General features: G+C 43.8%; 1 protein-coding gene across 1 annotated transcript in view; it reads right to left on the bottom strand.

The window, feature by feature from the left end:
- Positions 1–9,803: 9,803 nt before the first annotated feature.
- Positions 9,804–20,484, bottom strand: part of hcrtr2 (hypocretin (orexin) receptor 2) — a 51,147-nt gene continuing 40,466 nt past the window's right edge. The window contains exons 6-7 of the mRNA XM_034184376.1: positions 10,396–10,517; positions 9,804–10,000 (exon numbers count right to left, since the gene is read on the bottom strand). Coding sequence (XP_034040267.1) covers positions 9,804–10,000; positions 10,396–10,517 — 319 coding nt within the window. The remainder of the gene's footprint in view (positions 10,001–10,395; positions 10,518–20,484) is intronic.

Below are 20,484 nucleotides of genomic sequence, written 5' to 3'. Positions count from 1 at the left end.
ATTACATAGCTCTGCTGCAGTCTGATCCTGATTCCTGTCACCCCATTCAGGTGGGAAAATATGATGGTTGATAACATTGCTTCCTTCGAGTGTAAGATTTTGATGTTTCTGTGAACATGATCAGACGACTGAAAATCATGTGCGGAAGTGGTGGCCCTGTGATAATGAGAATATAGACATTAAAATTTATAAACAGGGGGGAAATGTTAAAATTTGTAAATATACTTATCAATTTATAATGTCTTTATTCTGTTTTTCATATATATATTGTGTGTCTGTGTGATTTTACTTGATTTTACTTTCCAAGTTAACCACTGAACCTTTCACACAGTAAAATGACCTGTTGCTGCCTTGAGGAATGTGTGAGTGTAAATCTTGTTTACTGAGCACAGTAGTACATTTTAATTAACAGTTCAGCCTTGAGCAAGAACGTTGCGCCCTGTTCACACCAGCTCAAGCTGGTCCTGGTTTGTCTCTGGTTAAGAAATCCATAATAATACCATGTCTGTTAAAGATTTTATATATATATATATTTTTATCACTGTTAAACATTTGTTCCTTTGTCTTTTGTTCTGATGAAATGTTATTGAGCTGTTTTGCACCTGTCTTAACGTAACCCTGAGAATGTACTTGTTATTATTACACTGACAGCACAACCTTTGTTTCTGTAGCCACTAACGACTGGGAGTGAAGAGATGGAGGTTATTTTGACCTTATGCTGTACAAATGCTTACTGTTTTAAACAGGACACTCCAAGCTTTTGCAGAACAGATGATAAGTGCAAACAGAGGAGCCTGCAAGAACGAGATGTGCTGACCTTCAAAGATATGATTAAACAAAGGAACTGTTTTTCCACGCAGCTGCACTTATTGACGTATGTGTTTGTTTTACGGGAAGAAACTTGTCTCGTGCCCCCCCCCTTAGGACAAGTTTCACGCTGTGGGTAGGTTTTCCTAATAAAAAGAGTGAGCAGGCGCAACAGTCCTTAGTGCTTTCAGTGGTACTACGTGTACGGACTGTTTGCACTCCTCGCGAGCTAAATTTGACTTTCTGTCTCACTGGTGTTTTTTGACTCTGTTTGTCTTGTTAAAGGTTTTAAGAATGTTTGGAGGAGAAAATACCCAACGTCTATATGAGAGCAGACTGTGAGACTCCAAGATGTTTATATGTTATGTCTCTGGTTATGTCTCTGCATCTGCCTGTATTCATTTTTGCCTCAATAAAATGCAGGAGACTGGAGGCAGTCCCTTCAGAGCTGACTGGTGAGTGGTGAAGGGGGGTCCTAGTCGTCCAGCTCTCTCCTGCGCAGGAAAGAAATTCAGTTTTTCTGAGTGGTCATTTTCTATGATAAATTTGAGTTGTCTTTTCCAGCAGGTTCAACTCTGACAGGCAGAGAAAGAGGAGACCCTAAATAATCCTGTTTTTGATTGTGGGAGGAAACCAGCATGCTAGCAGATGTGAAGGCGCAATTTGACAAAGACCTGAAAAGCAAAGCAGAAAAACTACCAGAAACAACTGGAAGCCTACAAGTCTGATTGCAGGAAAGAAATGAAACGGGAAGAAGCCAGGCACCAAGAAGAACTGGAAGAACAGGAGTCCAGACTAAAAAAGATAACTGAATCTAAGATGGACAAATCCTGGGTGTACATTTTTGGTGGTGTTTGTCTTGTTGCTGGGTTTCTGTCAGCAAAGTTTCTGACAAATTAGATCCCAGATGTGACTGATTGAGGAAGCATCTGCCTAAGACTGCATTTACTGTTGATCCTTTGATGAATAAAATCAAATTAAATTTTCTGAAAATTCTGGAGTGTTTGAAACCTTTACACACACACACACACAAACACACACACACACACACACACACACACAATGCAAAAAAAAAATAAAATAAAATATATATATATACAATGCAACAATGGAACAATTAGGCTCCATTCAAAATGTCCTTGACATCAGAAAAAAGTGATGAGGGAGATATTATTATTATTATTATTATTATTATTATTATTAATATTATTAAGGTTGAGCCGGATACTCATTTCAGGTGAACTTGTTTTGTAATGTACGCAGTGCATTTGACAAGCCAGAGCTGAAAGCGACTCGTGTTGTGTCGGTCACTGCCTCCACTCCGGTCAGGTTTTTTTTCAGCCGTTTGTTTGCTGGCTGGTGATATAAAGTAAGCTAGAAAACTTTGCTCGAACTGAACACAGTGCTTTTGAGAAGAATACAGTGAACAAGGCTGACATTTCCCTGTTTGCCATCACTGGATGTTTGCATGAATCACCAAGTTCACACAGATCATTAAAAAATAAACAGTCTTAGAACAACCTCTCTTTCTCCCTCTCACTCAGTCACACACGTATGCACACAGACACACACACACACAGACACCTTAATCAAAATGCCAAAAACGTTAGGTAGTAAAAATAAATAACTGAAAAAAAAAATCACAGTTTGATCATAAAATTAAAAAATAATAAAATAGAAAGTTGTGTTAAGTATGACAACTCTTGTTCATGCATACTAAGTAGTTCATAATTTCCTACTACACTGAATGTCAATTCTGAGGGTGTTCTGTTACTCATTCATACACAAGAATATTAATTATCTGAGTTTATAAAAAAACTTATTCTGTAAAATAGTTCCTTTAATATTGTGATCAAAAACATTGAATCTCAGTTCTGAGGCTGCTCTGTAAATATTCGTTCATACACTTAAGAATATTCATGTTCTGAGTTCATCTTAATTTTGTGATCAAAGTCATTGATTTGAATCTCAATTTTGAGGCTGTTCTGTAAATAGTTCCATTACTCTTGTGATCAAAAACATTGAATCTCAATTCTGAGGCTTTTCTGTAAATATTCACACAGTTAAGAGTATTCATGTTCTGAGTTCATAAAAACTTGTTCTGTAAACTTTTCTCTTACTTTTGTGATAAAAATCATTGATTTGAATCTCAATTTTGAGGCTGTTCTGTAAATAGGTCCTTTACTATTGTGATCAAAAACACTGAATCTCAATTCCGAGGCTGCTCTGTAGATATTCATTCAAATACTTAATAAAATTCATGTTCTGAGTTCATAAAAAAATTGTTCTGTAAATAATTGTCTTACGAGGTCTGTCCAAAAAGTAACGGACCTTTTTATTTTTTTCAAAAACTATATGGATTTGAATCACATGTGATTGCATCAGCCAAGCTTGAACCTTCGTGCGCCTGCGTGAGTTTTTTCACGCCTGTCGGTTGCGTCATTCGCCTGTGGGCAGGCTTTGAGTGAGCACTGGTCCACCCCCTCATCGGATTTTCATTGTCAGGGAAATGTCTGAATGATTTGGAGCTTTGCTACATCAAATTTTTCCAGAAACTGTGAGAGACAGCCAGGTGGACACCATTCGCTAAATTCAGATGGCTTTCAGGGACGATTTTATGGGGATCACACAGACTGAGGAGTGTTACAGCCGGTTTAAAGACCGCCCAGAGCGGCTGAGAGTGCGCCACATTCCGAACGGCGATCGACAGGCTCAAACGACCAGATCATTTCCAAACTGAATGCTGTGTTGATCCGGGACGTCGTCTGACTACCACAGAAATGGCAGAAGACGTGGACATCAAGACTTTTTTGGCACATTCCACTGTTACAGGAGTTTTTGTTATGGAAAGAGGAGCGGAGGAATGCGCCACCGTGCCGCGAATGGTGTGGCACAAAACCACCTCCGTGTTGGTCTCACAGGATGGCTTTCAGATGGCTTTCAGACGGTTTTCGGTGGCTTTTCAGTCGTGTGACTATCCGAGAAATTGTGAATTAGCTGGACATGCCAGAACATGTCCTGTGAGGCTTCATCACGGCGTTGCTTTGCGCCATGCGGCTCCATCCCGACGCGCGAATTCCTATGGTTTTGTCACTCAAAGCCTGCCCACAGGCGAATGACGCAACCGACAGGCGTGAAAAAACTCACGCATGCACACGAAGGTTCAAGCTTGGCTGATGCAATCACATGTGATTCAAATCCATATAGTTTTTGAAAAAAATAAAAAGGTCCTTTACTTTTTGGACAGACCTCGTATGTGTGTGATCAAAATCATTGATTTGAATCTCAATTTTGAAGCTGTTCTGTAAATAGTTTTCAAATAAACAATAAATATAGCAACTTCTGATCAATCCATATCAATTTCAGACTTAAATAATATACAGATGTAAGCCCCACCCATTTCTGGTTAAATCACGCCCACTTCCGGTTTAGGCCCGCCCACTCTGAGTACAGATACAGATAATTTAGATGGTTGAACAATACAGATAATAGTGTACTCGCTCATCTCTAATTATTATCATTATTATTATTATTATTTTGTTAGAAACAGCCTGCACACATTGGTGGCATAAGCGACAGTAGCCTAATCAGAGTAGCCTTAAGAAAGATAGTCACAGATTCAAAGTTCACGGCTCAATAATGTTAAGAAAAACGTTGTAGAAAAACAAACCACACTAGTTTCTAAGCTCAGGAAGGTAGACAACGAGCTACAGCCTTGTTTTTACCGATATGAGCCGTCCTCTGAGCTGGAAAAATAACATTGGCCTGAACAAGCAGGCGGAAGCATAGGGACCGTCTACGAAGTGAAAAAACTAAAAGAGACACCAGAAAAAAATATTCAATAAATTCAGGTGTGGTGTCACCAAATTCACTGAACACATAAATGGTCTCCTGCTGGTTATACTAGAGCATTCAGTTTGGGGGGAAAAAAAGTTTACCAACACAAGATGAACCAGTAAGATTATAATTATAATCTTTTATTTATAAAACAGAATTGAAACCAACAATTAACTGAAGTGCTCCTCAAAGAAGCCAAATACACTTTCATAATCTCAAACAAAAGAGGGACAAAGTGCATAAACATTGCAAAAATACACATAAAAGCACTAAATGTGCACAAAGCTGACCACATTTAAATGCAGCACAAAGCCAGAGTTAAATCATATCTTCACATGGTGTTTAACTCTTTCAGAATCTTCTACAATTTCTCAAATTTTGAATGAGAAAATTCTCACATTTTATCAAACACATACAAGTATTTTTGATGTGAGCTTGTGGAGCTCCTCATGCAACAATTTGTTTTTCTAAAATTTATTTTGGTTTAATATCAGTGAAACAAAATATATATTCATCTTCTCTCCCCAAGCAGGTTTCATCAGAAAGTGATCATCAAAGTCATTCAACATGAATGCTACAGTAAAATTATCACATCACATTGGATATGAAGACGCATGGATCAAAGATGCACGTTGCCACTGTACTGTTATCTACATAAACTGTATTGACATCGGCACAAAGCTCATGTTTTCTTACATATGTGCAAAATGCATTGTGCAAATCCTGATGGGAACATCTTTTAACACAAAGCTTGGCTTTGCTCTGAAATAACTGTGCTTGAAGAGATGCACAGAAGCTTGTCTTTCATTGAGCTAAAAATGATTTATTTTGCATTTATTTTGCAGCTATTGAGCAAATGTGGGTTTTAAACTGGGAACCTTTCACACTGAAAACAGGCACATTTAACCGCTTGGTCACCAACTGCTATTGAACAGAAATTCTCAGCCCAGTCTCACATTTTTTTTTCGTGTTCCCGTCACAAAATGATTAAAATTTTCGTGACAGGGTTTTTTTTAAAACTCACTATTACTAACCCTAACCTTAACCATAACCTAACTCTACTCCTTCCCCTAACCCTAAACATGACCACCTCTGAGGCCCCCCCCCCCCCCACTTCACTTTTAATTTCGTGCAGCCGTCATGGAAGTATTAGAATAAATTTGTGCTCCCATGACAAACATTTTGCACTTTTCCTGACAATATCACAAACCAATAGATTAATATAATATATTTTGTGCTGCTGAATCACGACATGCCGTGAGACTGGGTTGGAATTTCCATGCAATTTAATTTTTCATTCACTCTTGTTTTTTTTTTTTGTTTTGTTTTTTTAACTTATTTCCTGCTTCACTGTCTGATTTATTCTGAACATAGGTGAAAATCTACAGATTTTACTTTCATCCAGTGGTAATGTTTACAAATAAAGTGTTCCAGCAAAATGCTAATGTATTATAGATTAGAAACTATATATTACATTATTTTTCCAGAGAAATGTGTTGTATGTATGTGGTTTTTTTTCAATTGCTAACGTGCATTTGCCCAATCTGTAGCCACATTTTCAAAACTCTAAATACTATTTTCACAACATCGGTCTGTTGGGGCAGTACCATTAACACATTTCAAACCAATCTCATGCCATTTCGTGATAGCATGGAGGGCGTAAAACCGAAACATAAAAATCAATGCAGTTTTTGTAATGTCAGCAATTTGTCATGATTAGGACTGTGGGGTGGTTTTGTATCATTGTATTTGTTCTCTCTGTTATTTTTGGTGCTTGGGTTTTGTTGGAGGGATTTTTCTTGTCTAAGTGTCTGTTTCCCACTTGTCCTCCCAACCTGCTTGCCACACCCCCTTCCAGATCTTTCCTCACACACCTGTCCTGGATTTCCTCATTATCACTCCTCCTATGTTAGTCACACCTTTCCCCTCATCCTGTTGTGAGACTGTTATGCCTTGTGCCACTTTCAAGCATTTGTCCTCCAGGTATCATGTCCAGTTGTTGCTTACCCCTGTTTTCCACCTGTCTGCCTGCTTTTAGACCCTGTCTCTGCCTAATGCTTTGCCTACCATTGTTTATATTGGCTTGCCTTTTTGTGTACCGAACCCTACCTGGACTGGTATTAAACTCTGTAATGCTGACTTCTGAATCCTGCATTTGTGTCCTACCATGTCGTGCCATCCAGCATATAACAATTTCTAGAATTTTGAAAGTTGTTGCACTTTGATTATGCTGTATGTACCTTGTGTATTAAAAACATACTATTCTTTGACAGAATGAGTTAATTTTGAGTCAGGTTTCCTGTGTTTTGATAAGGTTAGTGTGTGTATAGTACATGATATATTGCAAAAGTTTATACAATAGGTTAGGTTAAAAAAAAAATTGTCCCAGTTAACTACACCAAGACCTGGAGAAACTGCATTTTGTTTTGCCTGTAAGGGTCAAGTGACAATAAAAGTGAGTCTGAGTCTGAGTATTTTCACATGAAGAGTTATTATTTAATCAACAAAACAGGTTTTTGAAGAGAAAATGACTTTAACATATAAATAAGCCTTCTGATCCCCTCTGCAAATCATTTATGGAAATTGTGGATGCATTAGAATTTCAGCAAAGCATTCAGGATTTGATGCACATTAGTGGAAATACCCTGATTTTGGTTCTCGCATGTGGTATTGCTGTCACAAATATTGACATCATGCCTCTTGCATTGGTGGTCTCTGATCACTCACTTATTAAGTTTACAGGTTTACACTTTCGGTGCAGTGTTTATTGGAACAACAACCTTATTTATCACTGCGGTGATGCATCAACTCTTCAACTACAACTGAACTTGAAGCTAGATTGCCTGATATCTTAGCTTCATGTTTGAAAAATGCCCAATCAGTAGACAGTCTTGTGGGTACTTTAAACTCAGCGCTCAAAACTACACTCAACATGATTGTGCCACCTTTATTAACCCCCCCCCCCCAAAAAAAAACACAGTCACCTTGGTTCAATGATTACTTTTGTGCCCTCAAGCATAAGGCTAGAGGTGTAGAACGGAAATGGTGTAGTTCAAAATTAGAAGTACTCCACCTCACGTGGCGTGATGCTATCTTAGACTATAAGCATGCACTACTGGCTACAAAGCAGACCTATTACTCTGATTTGATCAACAAAAACAAGCATAACTCAAAGTTCTTGTTCGACACGGTGGCATGGACGACCACCTGTAAGTCGCTCTCCTTTTACAGCACAAGATTTCTTGGATTACTTCGAGAAGAAAATAGACGACATTAGTTTAAACTTATCCCAGCTTAACCCAGCCACTACACCCTGCTATTGAGATGGGTGCCATTACTGAGGTATTACCTAGATTTACAGAACTTGATAGTATCTCACTAGGCGTGCTGACGAAACTTGTAACATCTACAAAAAGCACAACCTGCATATTTGATCCTATATGAACAAAACTGGTTTTCTTGGGCCGACTGTGCTGTAAATTATTAATCTCTCATTAACCTCTGGATCTGTTCCTAAATGTTTAAAATCTGCAGTGATTAAACAATTACTTCAGAAATCTAATCTTGACCCTAGTGTATTGAAAAACTATAGGCCGATATCAAATCTATCATTCTGCTCTAAAATTCTGGAAAAAGTGGTTTCATGGCAGCTAGTGGACCACCTTACTGAGCCACTGCAGTCTTCTTTTAGAAAATATCATTCCACAGAGACAGCTCTCATAAAGTGGTGAATGGTCTTCTGCTTGCAATGGATTCGGACACCACTACGGTTCTGGTGCTATTAGATCTTAGTGCTGCATTTGATACCGTGGATCCTCATCTTCTACTCGATAGACTGGAGAATCATTTTGGGATTACTGGAGTGCCTTTGCATGGTTGACGTCATACCTTACCAGTCATTCTCACTGTGTTTTGTACAATAACACTATCTCGGCCCTTAGTGACATGAAATTTGGGGTTCCACAGGGGTCCGTCTTAGGCCCCTGCATTTCTCCCTTTATATAGCACCCCTTGGGCACATATTACGGTGTTTTGGGATTACCTTTCATTGCTATGCTGATGATACTCAGTTATACATGCCAATAACTGTTGGTATTCTCATCCACATAAAATCCTTAGAAGATTGCATTGCATCAGTGAAAAGCTGGATGTCAAGCAAATTCCTACTTTTAAACTCTGATAAGACTGAAATGATGGTTCTTGGTCCAGTGAAACACCGGCATCAATTTGACCAGCTAACGCTTAGTCTAGGCTTGTGTGTCATACATCACACTGACAAAGTGAGGAACCTTGGGGTAATATTTGATCCTACGTTGTCCTTTGACCTCCATATTAGAGAGGACTGCTTTCTTCCACCTGCGAAATATAGCGAAGATTCATCCCATCCTGTCTATGGCTGATGCTGAGACCCTGATTCATACGTTTGTCTCTTCTAGATTGGACTACTGTTCTTTTTTCTGGTTTACTGCAGTCCAACATTAGGGGTCTCCAACTGGTTCAAAATGCTGTTGCCAGACTTTTGACACGAAGCCTGCTTCTGTTTTTTTTTCTCTCTCTGTTTGAGGTGCGGCTCCATCCAGAGATGGGTGTGGTGTCTGTTTCTGTAACCCTCCTGTCCTGTGCACTGGCAAAATTTCCTGAATATTCGTTTTGTAAATTGTTTTGTAAATTGCATCAGCAGCATGGCCCAAGCAGAGGGTCACCCCTTTGAGTCTGGTCTGCTTGAGGTTCCTTCCTCAGAGGGAGTTGTTGCTTACCACTGTCACCTGTGTGCTTGCTCTGGGGCTTGGTAAGGTTAGACCTTAATTGTGTGAAGCGCCTTGAAGCAACTTTGTTGTGATTTGGCGCTATATAAATGAAAATAAATTGAAAATTAACAATTTGGCCAATTGGGTGATGCAGGTGTGCTGCTATTTTAAGTGTTTAGAAAAAGTATAGGTAAACACTGGTTAGCGATTGTAAAACAAAAAATAATCTGTAATACAGTATGTTGTACCTGACAGAAATTGGTTTGGTAGATCACGTCCCATGGCGTATCAGAAATGTGAGGATCTACCAGTTACCATGTTTCAAAACGTGTCCTGTAGAACTAAAAAAAAACATCATGTATGAGGTGTTTGTTCTATTCACATTAATACTAAACAGAGAGTTCAGGTTGACTACAAAAGCTCACCATCATGGTTACATGCCACTATCTGATCAGATATGCGTGACACATTGTCTATATTGTTAACTTGAGTTGACAGGGATTTTCGGCTACCGGTGCTCATTCTGGCTCTTCGCCTCTGTGCCTCGGTTTGGCCTCGGCCGAAGCAGCAACAGGAAAAAGCTGCTTTGAATTCTTCACGGAACTTCCCTGGAGAAAATATGAAAAACAGAAATCTATTCAGAAAATATGAACTTGGAAACATTTATGCAGCAATTATTTAAATACAGTGATGACCTTCAGATTTATATGTAAATAATAGAAGAAGGATTCACTGCATGATTGACATTTCAGTTCTGGGATTATTGACTGTTGCTATAAAAACATAAAACCTGCCTTTCTTTTCCATTCTGTGGGATTTAAAGTCCCAATTCCTATTCAGATTGTTATGTCAAATACAATATACCTTTGAATGGGCTTAATTTGATAAAAGAAACATCTTTGGAATGAAGACACAAAGCAGTCGTTTGTATTGTAATTGCCAAATTGTCCAGCAGAGGGTGGTGATGAAATCACACATTTGAGGATTCACACTCCAGACTTACCGCTGAGGAAATTATAGATGATTGGATTCACAGCACTGTTAGCGTATATGAGCCAATGTGAGAAAGTGAACCACGCGTACACTGTTTCTCTGTCGTTTGTGTTCTTGAAACTTCCAAAGACTCTGCAATTAAATTATGACATAAAATTAATCATTTTACTGCCCATAAAGTGATTTGTTGTCATGTTTTCAACAGTAACTGCCCACAAATAACCACCACAGAGGTCATTCCTTAAATCTAAATATACTGAACACTAAAGAAAATGTCATTTTGCTTGAACTTAATAAGCTTGTTATCCAGGCTGCCTTAGAATTTTAAGTTGACTGAACCTGAGAAGACAAATTGATGTAAATTTTATAATGATTCTACAAATACAGTATAACATCTTTTTGTGTCCATTTGTATATGGATTTGTATTGAGTGACACATATTTCAGACAAAAGGGGACTGCGGCAAAAACAGATTATTTTCTGTCTTTCTCACATTCAACATGCACTTCTGAAGAGGAAAGTAATGAGCTAATGAGATCTCACAGGATTTTAAAGGAAAGTACAGATTGAAAGTGATGTAATCTGGACATCAAATTAAATAAGTTATTTTAGGTCTATTCAGGGTTTTCATGTATCCCATAATCCCTTGCACGCCAGAGAGTCGCTGCAGTCAAAACAACATAGAGAATCCACATGATGACAATTGTAAATGAATATTATACTACAAAAATGTAATTTTTTAATGCTTTTCGTCACGTTATTAAGAGACTGCTGCATGATACCCTGAAAACTTGCTAAAACAATTATAACAAATAATCCGTGTCTGCTATGTTTAATCTGCGTGGAATTTAATAAACGCAAACCGAATATCAGACATATTATATATATTAGTCTGGAACAAAGAGGACAAACAGTGTTGTAAAGAACAATAATCAAGATGTTAAAGAGCAAACTTCACTTTCCCCCAGAATGACATGATCAGGAAGTGAGCGGAGCTCACAGCAGCTCCCACTGAAAATAACGGAGAGACAGACTGTGATTCTCGCATGTTTACATAAAACAAACGCAATAACGTCTTTAAACCCAGAGAATATATTCGTGCACATATGATTTACAGCCCCAGATGCCAGTAATAATAAATACATTACTATTAACCAAAAAGTGGCTCTACCATCCTCAAGGGTTAAGTCCAATATTCCAAAGCCTGTCATCACTATTTTTTAGTACTGAGAACCTATGCTCTTAACTATAATTGCTAACTGGAAAGGCTATAGCCATGTAGGACAAGCAAAAGGGAAAATGCTGAAGCATCAATACCAGCCACATCTGGCCACAAATATCGAAGGTGTGCTGTGATAAAATTACGTTACTTCACCTTCCCATATAAAACTAATCCAGACCAAACTTGGTATACTTTCTTGGTTGACTCATTATAAAAACTACCTCAACTTGTCTTCTCAAGTTCATCAACTCAAAAACCTTAAGGCAGTCTAAATACTATGGGCCTGATTTACTAAGTTCCCCTATAACAAATACTGAGTTGCGTGGATGTTCTAAAAGTTTGTACATTGGGTTGGTGAATGTTTTGTGTGCGACTAAGAATAATTACATAAATGACAGTGGGTGGTAACATGATGAAGACAGCATTATTTAAATGAGAATTTTATGTGTTAATGTCTGTAAATGTGAAATCAAATTCAATCAGCCACTTGCAGGTAAATAAGACAAAAAAACAACAAAAAAAAACACAGAAACACACACACACACACACACACACACACACACACACACACACACACACACACACACACACACACACACACACACACACACACACACACACACACACACACACACACACACACCGTCGCTCCATTAATGGTTTATAAATATATAATAGAGAGATAAACTGTGACTTCTATAAAGACGAGGACAGTGTTTGTTTTATGTTTTTTTTTTTTTGCTTATTTTTTGTGTGTTCCTTTTGTGTTTTTAATCACCTTTGAATTTACTCAGCAGGCCCTGCAGTGCTTAAACTCAAAACAGGCTAATCGATAGCTGACAGTGTACCGAGTCAATACTAAATGCTATCGATTAGCGGTAACTTCCGCTAAATTTATTCACGGTTTATTGGTTTAGCGTTATAAAAATTAACTTTTCAGTTAGCGGTTTAATGGTTATCAAAGCTAACTTTTCAGTTAGCTGTGCCCACCACTGGTAGTTTGTACTGTGCTCTGCCCACTCTAAACGGTATTGGAAGAGGAAGATGAAGAAAAAAAGGTCTTTATTGTCATTGTACAATACATACAATGAAATCTGTCCTCTGCATTTAACCCATCCAAATTACAGTTAGACACAAACAGTAGGAGCAGAGCCCAGGGACCAACTTGAGATGTGGAGATGCTTTCTTGCTTTGGGGCAGAGAAAGGAGGAGACCCTAAATAAGCCTGTTTTTGATTGTGGGAGGAAACCGGCATGCCCAGTACTGAAACGTGTTATTGGAAATGCTTTTTAATTTTCAAAACATGGATTTATTTGACTCATAAATAAAATTAATATTGAATCAACCTATTTGAATTTTCATTTTCATCTTCAAGTGTGCACATTCTATGACATAATACAAAAATAAAAGACATTTGCACTTTTCAAAAAATACCCCGGTATAGTGTTCACAAATCAATGGAAAAAGCAAATTTGAAAATTAACAAGTATTCTGAGAAATGCTTTTTAATTTTCAAAACTTGGATGCATTATTTGACTCATAAATAAAATTAATATTCAGTCAACCTATTTATATTTTCATCTTCTAGTGTGCACATTAGCTGACACAATTAACAAGTAAAAGACAAGGACATAGTGTTTTCCTTTTCATACCAGCTGTGCAAAAGAATGATCAAAATGAAAATGAAATGGTAAAGAGGAAAGTGCAGGAAAGTGACTTCAGACTGCTCTTTTGTTGGTAGTGTGTTTCAGTAGGGGGTATGTGGTAATTATGTGGAGTGAGACATGTCAGTGCACAGCAGCTGGAGTTGACCGCCTGAACTAGTTCACAGGTTCGCACCATTCCAGTGGTACCCAGGGACTGAGTCTCAAAGACATACAGTTGTCATCTTAGGTTGAACAATCTTAGGTTGATTTTACAAATGGTTATCAACACGGAGGTGTTTTTCCTGTGCCGCCGCACCGCGTCGGCTGCGTCCCGAAAGACGTGCGGACGGGTCCGCACGTCTTTCATTAAAAAAATCTCCTTTAACAGTGGAATATCCGGATAAAATGCTGAAACCGACTTCTTCTGAAACTTCTCTGTTCTCTCACGACGTCCTGGATCAATAGAACCTGAAATGTGGAGGTTTTCAGCTTGAACAGGCTGACGACGGCGGCTGAGAGCGCTGAGCGACGTCTCGCACCGTGGGAAGTCCTTAAAGCGACAGAATCACCTCAAAATCTCTCATCAGCCGTTAAAATTTTCACTGAAAACCAGCTTAATTTTTCGAACCGTGTCCACTTCGATGTGTCTCACAGGTTTAGAAAAAAATTTTGATCAAACAAAGCGCCAGTCTCTCAGCAACTTCTCAGACAAAGGAATTCCGACGAGGGGCTGGACGACTCCTCCCACAAGGAGTGCTCACAGGCGAATGACGTCACCGACAGGCGTGGAAAAACTCACGCATGCGCACGAGGGTTCAAGCATGTCTGACGTAAAAACATATGAATGAAATCCATATAGTTTTTGAAAAAAATAAAAAGGACCGTTACTTTATTGACAGCCCTCGTATAACTAGAAGCACTCAGAGAGTGCAAACCTCTGCCAAGGCCATGGGGTCACTGACGCCATAACATCTACACGCCGTGGAATCATTGAACCTAAAAAAGTCTAACAATGATGTTTGCTCAGTAGTAAAAAAAGTTTCATCTGCTGTGACTGGATAGCATGTATCCTTAGCGCTTGGCATCACAGTTTATTGCAACTTGCACCCCAGAAGCTACTTTCATCTGAGCACTGATACTGATATTGCATGCACTTATAGACAAAAACAAATAAGAGACAAAATTCATTATTCAACTAAATTGCAAATATATGAATTTTTTAACACTTATGAAACACTTTTCTAAACAAGGCCATAGGGTCACTGACCCTAAAGAGATTCCCTCCTTGGTGTTGTGTGGGCCGCTGAAGAGGCGGTACTGCTGGCCCACCACCACCAGATGGCGCCCTGCTTGGAGTGCGGGCTCTAAGCACAAGACGGCATCAGAGCCGCTAGAAGTGACAGCTGTCACCTATCAACACCAGCTGTCACCCATCACCACCACTATAAAGACCAGACTGCAACTCCACCTCCTCGCCAAGAAATCAACTACCAATCAGGTAATTTTCTCTGCTGACTCAAAACATTGAGTAATAATCTGAACTTCTTTGCAGCCGTTTTCCTGTGGTGTGTCCTTATCTGTGAGATTGGCGTTTGGTGTGATCAGCGACTGCTTCGCCTCACACTCCAACCAGATAAGTGGTTAGACAGGAGCTGCACGAGTGTGTGATTGGAGGTGGAGGTTCTCCCTCCTTTACTGAATACAGACTGTGGGATTACTGAGTGTGCGACCTCACACTCATCTGGACTGTCTCTGTTCTCTGCCAGCAGTACTGGGTCTGACTGCTGAAGACAGCGGCCATCTGGGGCGCAGGGCTTGGCGGCTCCGGTGTTCTTCAGCTCCGTTGGCAGTGGAAGCTGTGTGGATCCGGCTTTTCTCTCGCCAGGCGTCTTCTATCGTCGAGCCTGCCCACACGTCACCTGGTGTATGATTGACAGTCACTGTATTGTTATTGTCTGTACATCGTTGTGTGATTCACAACATTAAATTGTTACCTTTTGGCTTATCCATTGTCCGTTCATTAACGCCCCCTGTTGTGGGTCCGTGTCACGACACTTTCACAACAGGATTTCTCGGCCAGCGTCATGGATCCCGAGGGGCGTCAACCATCGCTTGAACAGCCAATGGAAGAGCGAGGTGCACAGGCGCCAGCAGGAGGCGTGTTGGGTGAGCTGCAGCACATCTTAACCGCCTTTACCGCTCGGTTGGACTTAGTTACCGAGCAGAGCAGTGTTCTCAATCGTAGGATGGAGGCTCTCACCGCCCAGGTGGAAGCGCGTGCTCAGGGCGCTGCTGCAGCACCTCCTCCTGCTGACCGTGTGCCAGAAACAGACATTCCGCTAGTCGTTCAACGAACCCCCCCACCTTCCCCTGAAGCATACATAAGTCCTCCGGAGCCGTATGGAGGCTGTGTGGAGACGTGCGCGGACTTCTTGATGCAGTGCTCGCTCGTCTTTTCACAGCGTCCCATCATGTACGCAGCAGACACCAGCCGGGTGGCTTATGTGATCAATTTGCTTTGAGGAGAGGCACACGCCTGGGCTACGGCGCTTTGGGAGCAGAATTCACGGCTCCTAACGGTTTATACTGAGTTTGTGAGGGAGTTCCGACAGGTGTTCGACCACCCTCATAGAGGCGAGACCGCTTCAAGTGTGCTGCTGTCGATACGGCAGGGGCGTCGGAGCGCGGCGAAGTATGCAGTCGACTTCCGCATCACGGCAGCACGAGCCGGCTGGAATGCTGTTGTGCTCCGCGCCGCCTTTGTAAACGGACTGTCTCTGGTCCTTAAGGAGCACCTGGTGGTGAAGGACGAGCCACGGGATTTAGATGGGCTTATCGACTTGGTTATACGGTTAGACAACCGATTAACGGAACACCAACGGGAACGAGACGAGGGGCGTGGCCAGGCACAAGCCGTACCTCTTCCTCCCGTGTCCGAAAGGAAGCCGACTTCCCCACGCTCCACTGCCAGGGCTCTCCACGTGACAACAGCTCCCCCTGCTGACGTTGCTATGGACACGAGCAGGGCCAAAAAACGATCAGATCAGAGACAAAGGAGGCTGATCCGTGGAGAGTGTTTTCTCTGCAGCTCTACCGAGCACATACAGAAAGAATGCCCCAAACGGTCAAAACAACAGCACTCGTCCTTAGAGACTGGGCTAAGGGTGGGTCACAACACCCACGTGGGGAAACCCCGACGATCTGCACGAATCCCAGTCACGATCCTGAGTGGGGATCTAACCCTTCACGCCCCAGCACTGGTGGACACGGGGTCGGAGGGGAATCTGCTGGATAGCAGATGGGCAAAGGAGGTTGGGCTCCCTCTAGTGGCCTTACCGTCACCATTGTCGGTGCGGGCGCTAGATGGCACCCTTCTTCCACTAATCACACACCAGACACAGCCAGTGACATTGGTGGTGTCTGGGAATCACAGGGAGGAGATTGTGTTTTATGTAACACCTTCTACCTCCCAAGTGATTTTGGGTTTTCCATGGGTGTTAAAACACAATCCCCGGATTGATTGGCTGTCTGGGGTTGTGGTTCAGTGGAGCGAAACCTGCCACCGGGAGTGTTTAGGATCCTCGGTTCCACCAGGTGTGACAGCTAAGGAGGAGGTTTTAGTCCCCCCCAATCTGGCGGCAGTGCCGGCTGAGTACCACGACCTTGCTGACGTCTTCAGCAAGGATCTGGCACTCACGCTGCCCCCGCACCGTCCGTACGATTGTGCCATTGATTTGATACCAGGCGCTGAGTACCCGTCCAGCAGGCTGTACAACCTCTCACGTCTGGAACGCGAATCAATGGAGACCTACATCCGGGACTCGTTAGCTGCCAGGTTGATCCGGAACTCCACCTCCCCGATGGGTGCTGGTTTCTTTTTTGTGGGCATGAAGGACGGCGGACTCCGTCCATGCATTGATTACAGAGGGCTGAACGAGATCATGGTTCGCAACCGATACCCGTTACCTCTATTGGATTCAGTGTTCACGGCCCTGCATGGAGCCCAAATTTTCACGAAATTGGATCTTAGGAATGCTTATCACCTGGTTCGGATCCGGGAGGGAGACGAGTGGAAGACGGCATTCAACACCCCGTTAGGTCACTTTGAGTACCTGGTCATGCCGTTCGGCCTCACCAATGCGCCCACGACGTTCCAAGCATTGGTTAATGACGTCTTGCGGGACTTCCTGCATCGGTTTGTCTTTGTATATCTAGACGATATACTCATCTTTTCTCCGGATCCTGAGACCCATGTCAAGCATGTACGTCAGGTCCTACAGCGGTTGTTGGAGAACCGGCTGTTTGTGAAGGGCGAGAAGTGTGAGTTCCACCGCACTTCTTTGTCCTTCTTGGGGTTCATCATCTCCTCCAACTCCGTCGCCCCTGATCCGGCCAAGGTTGCGGCGGTGAGAGATTGGCCCCAACCAACGAACCGTAGGAAACTACAACAGTTCCTCGGTTTTGCAAATTTCTACCGGAGGTTCATCAAGGGCTACAGTCAGGTAGTTAGCCCCCTGACAGCCCTGACCTCTACAAAAGTCCCCTTCACCTGGTCGGATCAGTGCAAAGCCGCGTTTAGGGAGTTGAAACGCCAGTTCTCGACTGCACCGGTTCTGGTGCAGCCCGATCCCAAGCGCCAGTTTGTTGTTGAAGTGGATGCCTCTGACTCAGGGATAGGAGCCGTGCTGTCCCAGAGCGGGGAGTCCGACAAGGTTCTCCATCCATGTGCCTACTTTTCCCGCAGGTTGACCCCAGCTGAACGGAACTATGACGTCGGCAATCGGGAACTTCTTGCGGTGAAGGAGGCTCTTGAAGAGTGGAGACACCTGTTGGAGGGAGCATCGGTACCATTTACGGTTTTCACGGACCATCGGAACCTGGAGTACATCCGGACCGCGAAGCGTCTGAACCCCAGGCAAACCCGCTGGTCGCTGTTCTTCGGGCGTTTTGACTTCCGGATCACGTACCGCCCCGGGACTAAGAACCAACGATCTGACGCCCTGTCCCGGGTGCACGAAGAGGAGGTCAAGACCGAGCTGTCAGACCCCCCTGAAACCATCATCCCCGAGTCCACTGTCGTGGCCGCCCTTACCTGGGACGTGGAGAAGACCGTCCGGGAGGCCCTGACATGGAGCCCGGACCCGGGGACAGGTTCGAAGAACAAACTGTACATCCCACCAGAGGCCAGGGCTGCGGTCCTTGACTTCTGTCACGGTTCCAAGCTCTCCTGTCACCCAGGGGTGCGAAGGACTGTGGCAGTGGTCCGGCAGCGCTTCTGGTGGGCGTCTATGGAAGCTGACGTCCGGGAGTATGTCCAGGCCTGCACCACCTGTGCCAGGGGCAAAGCCGACCATCACAAGGCCCAAGGCCTCCTCCAGCCTCTGCCTGTGCCTCGTCGCCCCTGGTCTCATATCGGCCTGGACTTTGTCACGGGCCTCCCGCCGTCCCAGGGCAACACCACCATCTTAACGATAGTGGACCGGTTCTCCAAGGCGGCCCACTTCGTGGCCCTCCCGAAGCTCCCGATGGCCCAGGAGACTGCAGACCTCCTGGTCCACCATGTCGTGCGTCTGCATGGGATTCCATTGGACATAGTCTCGGATCGTGGTCCTCAGTTCTCCTCCCAGGTCTGGAGGAGTTTCTGCAGGGAACTGGGGGCCACCATCAGTCTCTCATCTGGGTACCACCCCCAGACAAACGGGCAGGCAGAGCGGACGAACCAGGAACTGGAGCAGGCCCTCCGCTGCGTGACCTCCGCGCACCCGATGGCCTGGAGTGACCATCTGGCCTGGATCGAGTACGCTCATAATAGCCAAGTTTCATCTGCCACCGGCCTCTCCCCATTTTAGGTGTGTTTGGGGTACCAGCCCCCATTGTTTCCGCTAGTGGAGGGAGAGGTCGGGGTGCCCTCGGTCCAGGCCCATCTGAGGAAATGCCGTCGGGTGTGGCGTACCGCCTGCTCTGCCCTGCTCAGAGCCCGGATGAGGGCTAAGGCCCATGCACACCGCTGGTGTTCCCCGGCCCCTGCATACCAGCCCGGGCAGGCAGTCTGGTTATCCACAAAGGACATACCTCTACAAACGGAATCCCAGAAGCTTAAGGACAGATTTATAGGACCCTTCACCATCGTGAAGGTCCTCAGTCCAGCCGCAGTGAAGCTGAAGCTGCCAGCTTCACTGCGGATACATCCAGTATTCCACGTCTCCAGACTCAAACCCTGCCACACCTCTCCCCTCTGTGCCCCTGGACCGGCGCCGCCGCCTGCCCGGATCATCGACGGGGAGCCGGCTTGGACTGTGCGCCGACTCCTGGACGTTCGTCGAAAGGGCCGGGGATTCCAGTATTTGGTGGACTGGGAAGGATATGGACCCGAAGAACGCTCCTGGGTGAAGAGGAGCTTCATCCTGGACCCGGCCCTCCTGGCCGATTTCTACGCCCGGCACCCAGACAAGCCTGGTCGGGCGCCAGGAGGCACCCGTTGAGGGGGGGGTCCTGTTGTGTGGGCCGCTGAAGAGGAGGTACTGCTGGCCCACCACCACCAGATGGCGACCTGCTTGGAGTGCGGGCTCCAAGCACGAGAGGGCGTCGGAGCCGCTAGAAGTGACAGCTGTCACCTATCAACACCAGCTGTCACCCATCACCACCACTACAAAGGCCGGACTGCAACTCCACCTCCTCGCCGAGAAATCAACTACCAATCAGGTACTTTTCTCTGCTGACTCAAAACATTGAGTAATAATCTGAACTTCTTTGCATCCGTTTTCCTGTGGTGTGTCCTTATCTGTGAGATTGGCATTTGGTGTGATCAGCGATGGCTTCGCTTCGCACTCCAACCAGATAAGTGGTTAGACAGGAGCTGCACGAGTGTGTGATTGGAGGTGGAGGTTCTCCCTCCTTTACTGAATACAGACTGTGGGATTACTGAGTGTGCGACCTCACACTCATCTGGACTGTCTCTGTTCTCTGCCAGCAGTACTGGGTCTGACTGCTGAAGACAGTGGCCACCCGGGGCGCAGGGCTTGGCGGCTCCGGTGTTCTTCAGCTCCGTTGGCGGTGGAAGCTGTGTGGATCCGGCTTTTCTCTCGCCAGGCGTCTTCTATCGTCGAGCCTGCCCACACGTCACCTGGTGTATGATTGACAGTCACTGTATTGTTATTGTCTGTACATCGTTGTGTGATTCACAACATTAAATTGTTACCTTTTGGCTTATCCATTGTCCGTTCATTAACGC

Source organism: Thalassophryne amazonica, chromosome 13, assembly GCF_902500255.1.
Source record: "Thalassophryne amazonica chromosome 13, fThaAma1.1, whole genome shotgun sequence".
In the NCBI taxonomy this organism is placed as follows: Eukaryota; Metazoa; Chordata; class Actinopteri; order Batrachoidiformes; family Batrachoididae; genus Thalassophryne; species Thalassophryne amazonica.
The sequence above is the reverse complement of the archived record's forward strand: the minus strand, read 5'-3'. Positions and strand labels throughout refer to the sequence as shown.